General features: G+C 38.9%; 1 protein-coding gene across 2 annotated transcripts in view; it reads right to left on the reverse strand.

Annotated features, from left to right (window-relative positions):
- fam184a (family with sequence similarity 184 member A) overlaps positions 1–17,354 on the reverse strand; it is a 145,318-nt gene that overhangs the window by 21,245 nt on the left and 106,719 nt on the right. For both annotated transcript variants that reach the window (XM_022737911.1, XM_022737910.1), the window contains exons 15-17: positions 11,626–11,779; positions 9,304–9,431; positions 2,010–2,194 (exon numbers count right to left, since the gene is read on the reverse strand). In XM_022737911.1, coding sequence (XP_022593632.1) covers positions 2,010–2,194; positions 9,304–9,431; positions 11,626–11,779 — 467 coding nt within the window. The remainder of the gene's footprint in view (positions 1–2,009; positions 2,195–9,303; positions 9,432–11,625; positions 11,780–17,354) is intronic.

Below are 17,354 nucleotides of genomic sequence, written 5' to 3' on the forward strand. Positions count from 1 at the left end.
TATCCCTGTGACCAGGATTCAGACGGGGAGTTACGTAACAGAGGGAGAAATGTGCTGCGCATGAGCCTTCCAGCAGAGAGAGAGAGAGAGAGAGAGAGAGAGAGAGAGGATGTGTATGTATAAAGGCAAGCAGCACATGAATACATGTTAGAACTATCAAGCAGCTATCAAGCATACACACATGTAGGCAAACCTTGAAACACACACACACACACATCAATCCATGGTTACAGATTGATTCTAATGAGGAGCTGGACCACATTAGCCATACAGCACTTTAAAAAAATTATAACATGCTGCAGGGAACAACATGATTATTATATATGATTATTATATATTCCATTCTGATTTTACCCTAAATAACCTTCACTTCTCCTAATCAATGGGCTCCTGACACTGGCCGAAAGAGAGAGGGAGACAAAGACAGTGTGTGTAAGAGAGAGAAAGAGAGAGAGCCTGATTTGCTTCGTTTGGGCTTTTCTTTCACTCTCTCTTTCATCTCGGTCTATTTTCATCAGGACCAGAGCAGAGTGGGATTGCAGCAACTATCGTCACCCGAATTAAATCAGTGAAATCAAATTTAGCAACAAGCACTGATGACAGGCCACCGAGGGGAGAAAGGGTTGAGAGTGTGCACTAGTACACTTGTATCATGTGGAATGGGGTTTAGATAGTGAGGCTATCCTAACTGTTGATGTTGTTTTTAAAGGAAGATAAATTATTTTTTAATCATGATTATTTGCTTTCAAATGGTGCTTTAAGTTATTTTGCGCACATTAAGAAAACATGTAATGTGTTAATTAGTTACCTTTAAAGGTGTTGGCAGGCACATTTCATTGCTTTTGGATAGAGCCAGGCTAGCTGTTTACCCGTTTCCAGTCTTTGTGCTAAGCTAAGCTAACAGGCTGCTGACTGTAGCCTTATATATTTTCTCACTGACTTTGTAAGCCACCATGCCACCTTTAAAGGTCCCATATTGTATAAAGGTAGATGTCCAGGTGCTATTTGATTATAAAGAGAGGCTCAGAGTCTCCTCTTTTCTGATTGGCTCACCGACCTGTTGTTACTAGAGCTCCAGAGAAAAGCCAGCGAGAGGAGATGTAAAACTAAACTGAGGTGATTTTTGATTCTTAAAACCACAAATATGTCTTCTTATGCATCAACACTTGAAATAAAACACAGGAGAAGTGTCAAATATGGGACATAAGAGCAAGTTTCTCTTAGACATCAAGTTAATTCAAGCAGTTCCCTAAAGTATCTCTTTAATACAACTAAAACCTAAATTCCTGGTTCTCAAAATCAAACTTTATCAACATGAATTTCACAGGAAGGGACATCACACAGGCCATACTGTTGACTGGTAACTGAACTAAGGCTGGCGTTGAGCGCTAAGCCAAGTTCTTACTGCCAGAAGTGGAGTCAAAAAGAATAAAAAGAACGAGGAACTCAAGAATCACCACTCTGAATTCATGAGAAAAATATTCAGTAGTGTGGTTGCCTGGTTACAGTGCATCAAGATAAACTGAATTGTGAATTCACTGGTGTATGCTTCACCTGTGGGAGACAAACACACAGAGTCCAACTGTGTGACCATGAATATTTCACACAGACACAAAACTTGACACAAAAGAAAAGAGTCAGATTCAGAGGAAAGATCTCGTATCAGACATGAATAAACAGGTTGATGTCAGTTTGGCAACTGCTACAGTTTAAAACGCTGTGAGTTCAGTCAGACGTCTTTTTTATACATGATAGAAGATGAATGCACCGCTCACAGGCTTATTCAGATCAATCAGTGCTTTCAACTGCAGCAACTGAACTTTGACAAATATAATATCAAAGTGTTTTACTATTTATAGTCTGTCCTGTCACAGAATTTATCCACCATCGAGTTGAATGTAAAAAAACCCTCTATTTTAATGGAATAACTGAACTCAGTAGTATCTGGTAGTATGATAGATAGGTAGTATTGTTTTGTATTGTGTTGTCCTTTCAGTGCTGACTCGTACCTTATCTGCTGATTGGCTTCACTGCGGATCTTGAGCACCTCCTTGCCCTTGAGCTCCAGCTCTTTAGTCAGAGTGCTGATGTTCTCGTTGAGTGTGTGGATCTGGTGGTCCATCTGAGCGATGTGGTTCTTCCTCCTGGACACCTCCTCCTGCAGCTCAGTGATCCGGCCCAACAGCTCACGCTCCTAGAAAGAAAAAAAAAAATCAGTATTATCCTTATAACAGCGTCATGGTTTAATAACAAACCAACCCTAACTTTGTGGGTCTTTTCTGGCAATGTAGCCATTTTTACCCATTTCAATGAGGTCAAACTACAATGAGGATGAATGTAGACACATGACCTAACACAGCCATAAAAACTTAAATGGCTTCTTCATGCTATAAACAAGCGGCAACCTCCAAGGCTGAAAAATGAGGCCAACTTGGAAGTACCAAAAAAACAGCAGTTCCTAAAATGGCCACTTGAGGCTGGCTGCAAAAGCGAGTCAATCCCCATAGACTCCCATGTTAAAATGTCCGACTTTACAGCAGAAATAAACATGTTTACAACCTGGTACGAGAAATTATTTTGCACTCTACGGCTAATTTCCTCCTTCATGACAACTGTACAGGGGGTGGGTTTTCATAAAAACTACATTCTATTAAGGCTTAAAGTTCTGCATAATTGAGGGTGTGCTGCTTTGAGTGACAGGTGGGTGAGCGTATGCTTGTCACAAGCCGGCATGCGCCGAAGTCTGGGCTCCACCCACGCCCCTCCTCTTTGCCCATTTTTGGATTAGCTGGGCGTTAGGCAGAGTATGGTACAGGCAAGATGGTGGTGGTGGAGCAGCTCACTCTGTGCTTCAAAACCACTCTTCAGAAACCCGTGGGTGACGTCACGGATACTACGTCCATCTTTATTTACAGTCTATGGCTATAAAGCATTCTGTCTTTGCACACACATCATGCAGTGCATTGTAGTAAGCAATGAAGCTCCGTAAGTTATCTTTGTTTTTTTGGGGGGAAATATACTTTACTGAATTTTAGGTGAAATGCTATACTTATCTAAATGTGGGTGCACAAAATTAAATTACATTAAAAAACATTTACATGACAGAAGGGTTGGATTAACACCTTTCTGAAAGCATTTTAACAAATCTGGATATGATAAGCTTTAAAAAGATTTTAGTAAAGGGCTGTTGCATTGGAGTACACTGGGTGTACCTGGGTGCCAATTCAGTATAATGGTCTAATTTTGGCCATTGTCCCATTTTGTATTATGGAATATAACAAATTAACTCCATCTGAAATGTGGATCCAAGAATCAGACGTTTCTTCAGCAACACAAACTGGGCCCCTAATTAACAGAAAGACAAATGCACAAGAAGTGAATCACATTCATTCTGGTAAACTAACAATGAATGTTGATGAGTGATCTGACAATAAATGGTAACATTTATCATCATCCATTATTCATAAATACCCATGTGTATATTCTCGCTTTCACTCGTAGACATTTGATTTGTAAAAGGATAGTGGCAATTAATGCAAATCAACCTGCTAAATGTCAACTGTTTAGATTAATTCACAAGTATGAGTAAAATTAAATTTCAGTCATCAGCACTGTACGAGAATCTAGATCCTGAATCACTCACTCAGCTCATGAACTATCACTGACTGACTTTACATGAACAATGACCAACTGTCCACATGACTCAAGACCTCCCGCAGAGCTGCCACAGCGACACAAGATCTGGCACAAGATCTTTGTTGGTTGAAAAAGTGGTTTTTCTCCGCTGGGTGGGGGTGAACAATGCGTAGGTTCAATCAAACACTCACACGAAGGCGACAACACAGCCTGCCTTCCATTATTGGAACGTCACTCAAATAAGTGACTCACAGCTTCTAAAACTTGAGGCTTTTTAGGGCGTGTTCAAATCAGCCTGTACAGAGAACTGCTCACAGCCGGTGAAGACATGTACAATCTTCACTGTGGCTCTGGAGTCAAACTGATACCCCATTTACACCGGTCATTAGAAGGTGATCTCTATCTCTACTGGATGGTCTGAATAAGGTAAAACACATGTTAATGCAAGTCTAAATGCATCTCAGCAAAACATACAGCGAAACAACATTACGAAAACCTAATACCTAATTCTGAGTCTTCCTGCAAGTCTTATCCATCTAATATACACCCACTTTATTAGGAACACCTGTACACCTGCTTATCATCCAATCAGTCAATCATGTGGCAGCAGTGCAATGCTTAAAATCCTGCAGATCCAGGTCAGGAGCTTCAGTTAATGTTCACATCAAACATCAGAGTGAGGAAAAATGTGATCTGTGTGACCTTGGCATGATTGTTGGTGCCAGCTGGGCTGGTTTGAGGATTTCTGATCTCCTGGGATTTTCACACACAACAACACAAACCGAGCACATGGAGCCAAAAACACAAACACAAAAAAACACCTTGTAATCAGCAGGTGTGCTGACAGAAACACCTTGTTGATGAAAAGAAGTCAGAGGAGAATGACCAGACTGGTTGGAGCTGAGCGAGAGGCTACGGTAACTCAGATAACCACTCTGTACAAGCGTCTCAGAATGAACATGTCTGACCTTGAGGTGGACGGTTATGAATTAAACCAGACTGGTCAAAATCAAAATCATGGACACACAGCACAACATCACCCACCAGACATCATTCTACTGAGAAGGTGAACATCTAAAGGTCAAACTAGAAGTGACAATATGTGGTAGACTTTACATTGTGCGATATCATGATTTGACTGAAATCATTTTATACGACTTCAGATATTTTTTAAAAGACACAAATGTGGTTGAAAGCTTTGGAAGTTGACATTAACAATCCAGCCATTAACAATCAAAACTGCCAAGTGCAGAGTTAATACACATGATGATGGGAGCCAGAGTGGGCCTTGTTTGCCAAATTGATCATTATGATTAGAGACTTGAACGAAGAGGCAAAGAGAGGCAAAGATATAATATGAAGTTTCACAGTAGCAGGTCACTGAACTCTAAAGTTATTGTCCACTTATGATTCCCCACTCTGCAAAATCTCATTCAACTTGTCCCTATAATAATCTGTGCCAAGGTCTGTGTTCATATATCCAATAACCATAATTCTGTATAATAAGCTCACTAACTGTCTCAATCTAGGTCTTAATTTAATGTAATTGGCTGATTCTTGCTGCCCAAAAATGTTGCGGTGCAATTAAGCACAATGACTCATTTACTCATTTTACTCTCCATCTCGTCAAACTCCTGACTTCATTCTGAGGAGACGAGGCACAAAAACAAGTTAACAAGAAAAAGAGAAAAAAAGAAACTGAAGAAAGAAAATTTACCTAAACTGGTTCATTTCAGGGAATCCAGGACTATTTGAAAAGTGTGTATTGTGTTACTTGGGACTTGAATCCCTGTTGGATGTTCACACTCATGGCAGATGAATGGAGCTGACTGTGGGCTGGTTTTGGGGCACTGAGATTTACAATATTTCTGCTCTTGTCTCGTCACTGTTGCTCTGTCATCACTTTTTTATCCTCCCCATCTATTCTCTCCTTCACCATCTCACTTTCTCCTCCACTCCAAACATCTAAAATAAGCAGTGAAATTGTGAATATGCGCACCACTTCTTTTTTTTTTTTTTTTGTTAGCCCCTCTCTATTCTCATATTTAAGTCTTTGAAAAATAAATAAGGTTTTCAAATATTTATCAAGCGGAAGCATTAGCTGGTCGAATCTCTTACTGAATTAGGGTGTGATTTCCTACTGAAAGTGGACTTTTATCTTTTATAAAGGGATGATGGATGGATATTAGTTGGGTCAGTGTCATCCATCCAGTTTGACTGACAGTGTATAATTGATCTGTGCTACACTGGCTGTCTATAAACTGCCATTAACTTGAACGTGAAACATGATGTTTATCTTTAGTCTAAATGGAAAGTGTTAGTGTCCCAGTTTCTAAATTATGTATTTTATATATATATATTATATTTATATTTTCTTTATTTATTATCTTTTATCATTTATTTTCTTTCTCTTCTTTTCTTGGTGTTATTTTCTTTCTTACTTTATGGGCTATAATCAGATATATGCACAAATACCAACTTTCAAAACCCATATACACATTTGGGCTGCAACACATATCGTATCAATTAATCTGCCAATTATTTTAATCAGTTGATCATTTTGTCTGAAAAATCAGCCCTAAACCCAAAGATACTACATTTATTCTATCATACCAAACAGAGCAAAGCAGAGAATCCTCACATTTAAGAAGCTTGTATCAGTAAATTCAATTTTTTTTCTTGAAAAGGTAATTGATTATCCAAATCAATACATTTTTGGTTTATTGACTAATTAACAGACTAATCATTTCGCCTTGATTTCATAATCATGAGAACAGAGAGAAAAATAAGGGTGAATGAGATAAAAACAATTCAATTGAATGACAGCTCCTCTGAGATACGTTATATTAAGTTATTTCAGGTACAAAGTGAAACGTTACAGCAAACACTGGACTGTAGCAGAGACAGAACGACTGTGTCCCAAACACCAAAAACATCATCAGGAATAGAACAAGCTAATGGAAAGAGAACAGAGTGGATATTGGATGTCAAGTGATACAGATGAGGAGATGACTGATCAGACAGCTCAGCTGGATCAAACACGTTAAGTATCTCCCCTGGGACAGATGATGATGTGCACACAAACACACACACACACACGCGCGCGCACTTCATCAGTCTCTTCCTCCCTGTCTGTTAAGTAATTGCAGGTATAAAAACATTATTTAACGCAGTGTGACGACTATCGGCTGCTGAGCTCTTCCACTGCGATGACTCAGCTCAGGAAGTTTATCTGCCTTTAAAGGCTCCGGTGAAGTAAACAAAGAATTCACAAACTCTCAAAGTCTACATGCAGCATCCCAACAATTAATTAATCATTTGGTTTCTTACACTATATTTTACACGTTCAACTTTATCATCACAGACAGAAAATCACTGAAATCTGATGATCTGATTATTTCAAAGCACAAAGGGAGAGTAACTGAACTCACGATGGCAGATAGTGAAAGGACAGAAAGGATAATGCTACCTCCAAATTAGGGCTGCCAAATAGTGACCTATACTGCTTAAGAGGCACAATATAACCACAATGTTCCCAGTTCACATACTTTTTTGTGTGTCACCCCCCACCCCACCCCTCCCTCATATTTTGTGTCAGATTCTTTGCTGTACCCGAGGTAACAGAGGCAGAAATGTCAGCAACCTCAAAAACAGAGGGAAAAGTAACATTATCAAAAACACTGGCACTGAGCTGCACAATAAGTTGAATTGTTAAATTAGTTGATTTAAGATAAAAAGTCAGACCCATGCAGTGAGCAGACACATGAGCATGTTCTGATTTCCATTGTGAGAAGTTCAAACTATCATAAATATCATGTTGCTTAAAAGCATTTATATCAGGCTGCAACACTGCAAACCTGCCTACTTTGAACGATGCTAATGTAGATGTGTGGAACAGCCAGGGGTGTTTGATGGAGAGTCCAGCAAACTCAGCAAAATGAGGAATGACGTTATTCCACTGTGATTTAGTCCTAGTTAGAGAAAATGTGAAAATGATTTGTATCTCATCATAATCAGTGGAGACAGGTCAACACAATTCACTGCTGATTGGGACAAAATCGGACTACACGAAGGCCTGTGACCCAGTGTGAATCTACTGGTGGTGCTGGTGCACTGCAGGATGCTAAAGGAGGTGACTGACATGTGATGTACATTTCTGCTGCAGCTGCTACAGACTGACGGTTTGACAGACACGCAGTTCAAACTGTAACACTCCACCATTAGCCCTTATTGACTCCCTGTCGCCTTGGCAACTTAAGATGAGAGGGACTGATGGTGAAGTATAGGGGGTATTAAAATCAACCAGCTGTGCCTCTCTGCTAGAACATCTGTACCACAAAGTGATGAGAGAGGAACCCATGGTGTTTGGGGTAATTAGGAAGATTTACTAGAAACGGTAAGAGGGTAGCCTGCCGGCTGGTGTGTGTGTGTGTGCGTGTGTGTGTGTGTGTGTGTGTGTGTGTGTGTGAGTCTGTGGCAGGTGTTATGGAAGACATACTGGTCATATCATCTAGTACTGTCGCCATCCCAATCTAATTTCTGTTAGACAGCCAGTAAGACAATAACAACAACACTTATGAATAATAAATACGAAACAAACAAAAAATCTAAAGATTAAAAACAGCTGTTGCTGTGTAACATGGGAAAGACAAGACTAGTATTTGTCACAATTTTAACTGAATTTTTCAAGAAAATAGTCAAATGAAAATAAAAATACACATGAAAACATATGAAAGGACGCCCACCTTGTAATATCAATGTAAAGCACTTCTGTGCATTCTCTGTGTGAGGGCAAACAAACTGTGAGCAAAACACTCACCTGTTACTATTTCTGTACGAGTTGGATCGATCCAACAATCATCCAGACTATAAAATGTCAGAAAATGGTGAAAAATGTTGCAAGATGATGCTTTTTATTGTCTTTTAAATTAAATCAGTTAATTAAATTATTTAATTTAAAATCATAGAAAAAGAGCTTCTTTGCATAGAAGCTAGAATCAGTGATGGTTTGGCATTTGTCCTTAAACTTTCTTGACTTATCTATGATAAAAAAAACCAAAAAAAAAACGTATGATTTGTATCAAATAATTGATTAATCGACTCATTACTTCAGTAATAATTCTGGAGAACTGTAACACATAGAGAGAGAGAGATCCATTTTTTTTAAAAATCGGCTGTTTCAATCTAAAAATACTGGTGCTGGAAGCAGCTCTCTACATTCTGTATGAGTGCATTTTGAATGAGTATCATACAGAGGTAAAATAACTCTGTGTCTATCACTAGAACAACTTCCTTAAAGACTGTGGGTGTTTAACAGTGTGAAAGAGACTGAAAGCCTGTTCAGAGGTGTCTACATTACATTTTTTTTATTGACTCCTGTCACACAATCTTCACTGTGCCCAGGAAAGATAGAGAGCAGTGCTGCAGTGCTTGAGAGGATTCATACTTGACAAGAACATCATTTGCTGCATTAGTTGTGTTTGTATGAAGCGGTGATGTGTCTATATACATATATGTCAAGACAAACATAAAGATGGTGACGAGTTTGCAGACGTTAGGAATTATAAATGACAGGTTTGGGCTCTTAGAAGAAGCACAGAGATGTGTAGAAGACAATTTGGGGTTATTTTCCTCATGATGAACTAGTACATACTCATGAAGTCCTACCTGTATGCGGTTGTTCTCCAGTGTTTTCTCCAGCTCGGCTTTGGCAGCAGCTGACTCCTGTTGGTGGGTTTGTCTCAGGTGTTCGATGGCTGATGCGTGGATGTGGTTCAATTCTGATCGCAGGGAGGCTAATGGGAAAAAATGTAATGGAAGCAGAAGGGCACATATTTCATTTGAACAGAAAATACTACACGTGTGGAAACAAAGCCTGTGGCTGCAAGTTTCAGATTCAGAGAAAAGCTTCCTCCAACCTTTAGTCTGCTCATTAGCTGCAAAGGCATTTTTATTACAAAATAAATAAATAAAGTCTTTTTTACTTTGCACATAAAGAAAAGTGCCTCCGCTGCCTTTACCCAAGTGGCCTTTAATCCTGACTCAAATGAACACCTTTTATTGCAAACAGTCTAATGGTTTGGAGAGGGAACGCACATTGTTACAAGCTTCCTACTTGAACGTAACATCAGAATAAAAAGACGAAAGCTGTGAAAGCTGAGTATTTCTGACCGACCGCTGCAGAAAAACACATGATATACATACGCACATGTGCTGTGTATACACACACATTCACACACTGAAAGAAGATGAAAGAAAGTAAGAGAGGGAGCGAGGTAAAGAGAAAAAGGTAATAAAAAGATGTCAGGATGTGGGAAGTGAGAGATAGATGGGAGCAGCTCTCCAGTGTCAGGACCATGACATGAAGGTTAATGGAAGACCATTTATCACGGCACAGTGCTGGTGTGTTAGCACAAAAAAAAAACTGGGTAAGACTGAAGTTTTCCAGCACTTTTATAGATATTTTTGGTCCATCTTAAACTTCAGAGCCCTGCTGATGTCCTCATTTTACTTCTTAGCATAGACTTTAACTGCTGTTTCTACACCACAGACTGCAGCTTTTAATATTTCCTCCGTCAGATATCTGCATTAGCTTAAGAAAGAGAGCAGTAAATTTTCAGGCTGTGATGTGAGGATGGTAGTTTACTTGTTTGAGGCCACACAAATAAAACAACAACTATATATCTTGTATTCCACACTGTCCTAAAGACAAAATGATAAAACCAAATGTTAAATTATAGCAGCTATTTATGGGAAGAACTGTCACATCCCCATTATTACAGAGTGACAGGACCCCACTTTGGCCCTGATGCAGTATCAAACATCATCCTAGTATTCTATTCATTTCTATGGTTGTTATTGTCCATGGCCTGAAAAGTATTTGCCTCCTGTAGATGAGGAATAACACAGCATGTGAAAACATAAATCCACTCTATGTCCCTCCTCTATATCTATCCACAGTGTTCCAGACAATCTATTCCTCTGTCTGTGTCTGTCACTGAGTTGAAATGAGAAATAAAGAAGAGTAAATGGACACCACAGAATCAATGTGTAGATTTTTCAGGGGATTTGTTCCATAAAGCTGCACATTATTGTCACAGTGACATTGACTTTTGACAGTTGACCATCGAATTCTGATCTGTTCATTCTTGAGTCCAAGTGGATCTTTGCGTCAAATTGGGACAGACTGAGACATCGCCTTCAAGGGAATGGGACGTACGTACAGATGAAACCAAAATCCTGCCCTGGCTGTCACTTGCATGGAGCTACAATAAAATCTTTGGCCATCACTCGTCACTCAACAACATCTCATGACAAAGTGAAAACATGTTGTACTTTTCATCTTCTCAGTATGTATGACCACAAGTTTCTACAAAGTACTGACATAAGGCTCTGAATACTTTTGTTGGTGAAAGATTTGATTTTCAATGAATTTCGAAAAACACATTTTCACTTTGTCATTATCAGCTTCTGATTATAGGTTATACTACAGAGGAAATTGAACAGCACAACAGCAAGATGAGGAAAACAGTTATATGCTGAGTCAGATTATCACCTGTGTTCAGCTCTATGGAAAATGTGAAATAGCACATTATGTCAAATTGTAAAACTGTTATTTTCTTGTCTTGGATCCATCCTCAGTAGATGTTGTTGCTCCACAATAATGGACATAGCATTATGCAAACTGATTGTTTGCTCTGTGACCATGATAAGGCATTAGCTGCCTCTTGGTGTAAATGCTTTGCCATATTCTCACCTTATATTTTTACTTTGAGATCCACAAGTTTTCTGAGTTTCTTTGTATAATCTTTTCTATATAAAAGGTTTTCATCCTTTATTTTCCAGTATTTTCTTCCATTATTAGTTCGGCCTTCACAGTAAAATCAGAGCAGACTGTGACCAGAAACCCCATATCAGTGCAAAATGTGCTAAAAGGTCATATAAGGGTGAATATTTCTCCACACACACACACACACTCTGAGACCTCACCCAGCATGGCTTTGCCCTCGTCCTCCAGTTCAAAGCGAAGCGTTTGCAGCTCTTGCTCTGACTGCTGTTTGAGCGTCTCGATGCTCTGGCGGTGAGCCTCTCTGAGCGACTGCAGCTCTGCATGGTGATGGTGGCGGAGACGCTCCTCCAGCTCCTGATGGATGGGTGGGAGGTAGGGGAACGGGGGGAAGGGGGTGGGAGAGGATAACCGAAAGAACAAAGAGAGGACAGGAGAACAGGGAGACAGAGGAAAAAAGAGAGAGTGGGATGGCCCAAGGGAGACAGTGAGGGAACTCTAGCCATTTTAAATCCTGTATGAGGCCAGTTTGTCCTTATATGTGTGAGGATATGAGGAGGAACTGGCCAATCATTATATACGGTCTGAAACTGGACTGATTCATCAGCCAAGAAAGAATACAAATCACTTTCTTATTTATTCATTTCTACTATTCAGACTTTGTGAAAACTAGAGGTCACCTCCTGTGTCAAGTATAAAACAAAGACAATTCTCTTATCAAAACCTTTCCTTCAGTGGTTTCCTGATGATTTCAATAAACTCCCCTTTAGAACGACCTTGAGGGCAACACAATTAGAAAAAAAAGAAGTTATTCTATTATTCTATTATCATCATTTTGAGTAAAAAAAAAAGCAAAGTGAAGTCAGCTGCATTGTCAAAATACATTATATTAATTATAATGATACAATTCTCTCTATTTATTCTGCACAGTTGCTGAGAAGAGTCAGAAGGTCACCTCACATTTCAAAATGCTTTTTAAAACATTGGCCTTCATATTAGAAAGATTAGTAACACATTCCCTTGCAGTGGATTCCTGTTCAGTACAGCCTTGACTGTAACGTTACTGTAACTCACTGACTTTTACTTTGAGTGTATATATATATGTACATATGTGTATATAACTGGATTTTCCTTTTGTAATAATGATATTTAAGTCAATATTCTTTTAACATAATATTCAATATTGTTTCTTAAATTAAATTTGTAAAAAATATATTAATGATGTCCGTAGAAGACCATAGTGATGAGTTTTAAAAAGAAAAAAATGGAGCTAATTTTCTGTTAAATCATTGTGACAGTATAAAACTGCTCATTTGCAAAAACCATCAGATTTAAAATCAATAATTAAACAACAATATGTTGAGTGAGAAAACAAATCAGTGTTATTCCAACAGATTTTTGGGAATTTTTTCACCAAACGTGTTGGTACAGGAGAACAAGAAGGAGAAGGACCGTAATGTTTATGGACAGGTGTGAATCAGCTGATCTGTTGTGCATTTCCCACAGTTCTCCACCATTTTGTTTATTGCATATATAACTTCCTTAATCAAGTGATTAATTAAATTGTGTTCAGTTAGTTTCATCCAGCTGTTGATGACCTAAGTTTTGGTTTCATAACAAAAATTTAACCAGAGCAACGTATTAGAATATTAAAGAAAACTGACAAACACTTATACACACACAGTATTAGTATCAGGCATTAGCACTGCTGACTGGAGGGCTGCCACAACACACACACACACACACACACACACACACACACACACACACACACACACACACACACACACACACACAGAGCTCAGCCCTGCTAGCATTATACTGCTGGCAGCCAAACATTTACTCTGGCAGTAAAAGCTGTTGTTGATGTGTGAGGATCCATATTTTCGTGCCTGAGTGTTTCTGGAAATATGGTTTTACTTTTTGAGAAGCGCACTCATGGTTGGTGCTGCTGTAAAGTTATCAACGATTCAACCAGCGTCGTACATGTCAAGCGTTCATTAAGCTCGTCAGTCTGACAAACTTGGCTGTCAGCTGCGTTTCTGGCAGAGAAATCAGGACCAAAATGACGTCTGACAATCAGCGGCCACTGTTCAGTTTAACAATTTTTACCACCAGTGTTGTGACAGTAAACCTGTCTGGAGAAATAGATGATAATCACTTGATCAGAGTGATTCAGTTTCCCTCTAGGATGTTACATTGTTTGACTTAAAGATACATCAAATCAAATCAAATCAAATCAAAAGAAAACATGCAGTTTTATGGCTGTCAGTTCTGGTGCAAGTGTAAGGTGTTTACTTGACTAACACTTATATTTGTCTCTGCATATTGATATTAAAATCTACTTTGTCTGACTGCCTACTTAAATTCTGTGCAGGTGGCTGCAGGAAATAATCTTTTTACATATTTTGTGTTTAAAAAGCCTTTAATACACTGTAGTAAGACAGAAAAGAGTCACAACAAAGATATAGACCATAACAAAAGTCATTTTCACCAGCGTATTTTGTTTGTGGCTGATGTAAAGATGTCTGAGGTGGCAGTGGCACAAGGTCCAAGACAATTTAAAGATGGAAATAAGGAAAATAATCAAATTATCTTAGGATAAATAAATATATAAATTTTCTGGGTGTATACTTTTTGTGATATATCCAAAAAGTAATATACTGTGACAATATACTGTACTTAAAGAACCACTATAAGTTTCAGTCTCATACCTGTTGTGCACCTGTGTATTCTACTGGAAATATATAATATCATGTTCTTTTCTTATTCCCACATCCTCAAAAAATCAAAAATTCAAACTTTGCAACCAGTTAGCAAAGAAAGTCTAAAATAATATCCAGATACGTTATTAATGTAATTAAATTCAATTTAGGGTAGTAACCAGAGCCATTTCTTGCTATATGCGGACTATGCAGATGCATAGGGCCCCCGCAGCTACTAGGGGACCCCCAAGCTGCAAGTTCATCCTCAACATATTTGGGGAGAATTAAAATTACCTGTCTTTATTTGTAGCCAGCCAAGCCTCCTCATGTGTTTAGTGAAGCACTGCTCAAAAATGAAATGTAGGATATAAACAAAACTAAGCTGCACTGACAGGGAAGCTGTGGCTTGTGTTTGTGAACTAATCAAGTCAAAACCATCATTAGGCTGTCAGGCAATGAGTGACATCTGCCGACAGGTGTGATGGGATGACTGACAGCTGCACGTCACGTCAGTGAGGAGAATAACAGTAGGACATATCTCTCTGGTGCAGGAAAAAGAAACAAAAGAAAATTGAAGAAGAAAAACGCTCCCAGGAAAAAGGTAAGTCATTTGTTAATTTTGTAGATTCACTTGTGGGGTGGAGGGGGTGGCTATAATGTTAGCCAATTTTTGCGCAGGTTTGCTACTTTTGTCCTGCTGGCTAGCTCAGCGAGCCTCAATTGATAAATTAACTAGCTCAGGGGGCTAGGGCTAGGGCCCCCAAAAAGCTAAAAACTGCCCTGGTAGTAACACGTAATAAACGCCTTTTCAAAAAAAGTTTGATATCAAAGGGGAAAACACATCTGCTATTTCCAACAGCAGACGACAGAGTTCAGATCTCATTTTCATGATTACACAAAGCCCTTAAAGCTCACTGCTGTAGACAGGTAAACTGCAGTTCACACTGAGTTCAAATCATTTTCCTTTGTCAGTAAAAACATTAAGATGCCGTTTTTTCAAATCATAACTAGAACCCATCAACAAGGAACGTCTAAAATGATATTCACAGAGGGTTGACAGCAACATCTGTGGCATTTTAATTCTCCAATATGTAATGCCTTTGGGAAATGATTCATGGAACAAAAAGAGCCCTGAATATTCAAATGAACCTGGCTCGGAGTTGGTGGACAGCAGTCTCAGACTCTTAATGTTTGACACGGCACCCAAGCTGTTTTTATAGGAACACTTCAAAAGCCTCAAATGCAAAACTAAACAAAAGCGTTACAGTTCATTAATTACATTAACGACAAGATCTTAAAGAGCGGGTGGATAAGAATATTGTTGTTGTTGTGTGTCCACTAAATAAGATAATAACCCTGCACTGTATTCTTATATATATATAGTATTCTTGCTGTCTACATACAGTGGGCCAATATATATATACATGAATATATATATGAATTTGGTTAATTTATTCCTTGTCCTTTGTCATCTAAAAGGTTGGTCCAAGGTCTGCATGCTGCTGTATCCACTAAGCCACACCCCCATTTCTGAGTGATCCAATCAAATCTCAAGCATTTGATTTACATCTCTCTTGCAATTAATCCCTCACATAACAGAAGCTGAAGATGCTACTTTGAAGTCTGGTTCTCTGTGACTTTTAAAGCGGCACCATCACATGTTTTTTGGCTCTGGAGGACTTTTCATTTTCACAGCTGACTCTCTCTGTCCTTAATCACTGAGCAGGTAAAAATATAAGCACAGGTGTGTTGAAACTCCGGCGGGAGGTTCTTTTTTATCACAGTTTGAGAAAGTGACTCTTTAAAAGCTGCTAATCTCTCTCGTTCATTGGTATTGATCATTGGCCCTTTTGTGGTGTGGGTCAGTAAAAAAACCATACCTTTTATTCATTTAATTAAGTGGAGCACATTAATTACTCCTAATCGCATTGAATCCTATAATTACAAATTGACTGTTCTGTTACTACATTCACCTCCTCCTCCTCCTCCTCCTCCTCCTCCTCTTTCTTCTCTGTGCTGTTTGTGTGAGGAGGCCTGGTTGTTCAATTCTCATTCCATTACTGGACAGTCAGTATTTGTTACTTAGCTGGTGGGTGAACAATTTAACTCAGTAACAGGGGGTGATATTGATGAGCAAGCGTGAGGGATAAACACATGAAGGCATGAACTCAGACTGTGGTCTTCAGGGTCTCTGGCTTCCTGATCCAGCTGCTTCAGCACAAGTCTTAATCCTTGAGAACAACTCAAAGAGGCATCTGAAAGGGATGAAGCTTAAAAGCGTATCTCATATGTATTCAGATGCTTGACTGTCGACTAATATAAAACTTAAAAGCAGAATTTTAATGTCTAAACTAACCTGCAGCCGACACAAGGATTTTAGAACAGGTCTAGCCTGGTCTCCTTCCCTGGTCTTAGTCAGCACTCAAGCTGCTGCCTTATGATGATGTTCAGTTTGTTCAAAGCTTTCGTGAGTAGAAAAGAACAGAGAGCATTACACTAGTTGAGCCCATTAGGGATGAAGGCATACACAGTATAACCTTTTCAGCATCTGACCGTGAGAAATGACTGCCTTCTGGCAGGTGTCCAAATGTGATAGAAGGAATTTTAGTCATATTTTTAATGTGCGCTTTAAAATTCAGATCAGGACCCGGATTTATGAAACTGCTACAAGTAAAATTTTATATTTGAAACATAAAAGTAAAGCTCCCTCACATTTGCTCCAACTTACAAACTTCTTTTGACTTGAAAACGCTCTTAACCTTAAGGGAGCACCAGAGGTCCACATTTCCACATTTCACATAACTTTCCCAAAGAGTTTTTATTATATTATATATCTTATTATACTAACAGCTAGCATGCTAGCAGATGTGATTAGTCAGTCACATGACCTTTGCCTTGCAGGTGGTATTGGTCAGTTGAGTCTCCTGGGAAAGTCAACAGATTTTGCAGATATTTGGCGATAAACCAAAGTATAACATTTAAATTCTGACACAATTATGGAGCACGGAAATGATAAGGATGCATTATCTGGGAACCATGAATGTCTAAAACCAAATAAAGGACCAATCCATCAAAGCATTTGACAGGACAGTGACCTTGACCTGCTGGTGGCGCCTTTTTGATCTTATAGTTTGATATTTTGAGCTGAAAGGCAGTAATAACTGAACAGATGTAATGATGGTAATCAGTAGGATTACCGGTGAGGAGCAATCACACACTCTCAATTT

The sequence above is a fragment of the Seriola dumerili genome, unplaced genomic scaffold (assembly GCF_002260705.1).
Source record: "Seriola dumerili isolate Sdu_G_001 unplaced genomic scaffold, Sdu_1.0 BDQW01000025.1, whole genome shotgun sequence".
Lineage (NCBI taxonomy): Eukaryota > Metazoa > Chordata > Actinopteri > Carangiformes > Carangidae > Seriola > Seriola dumerili.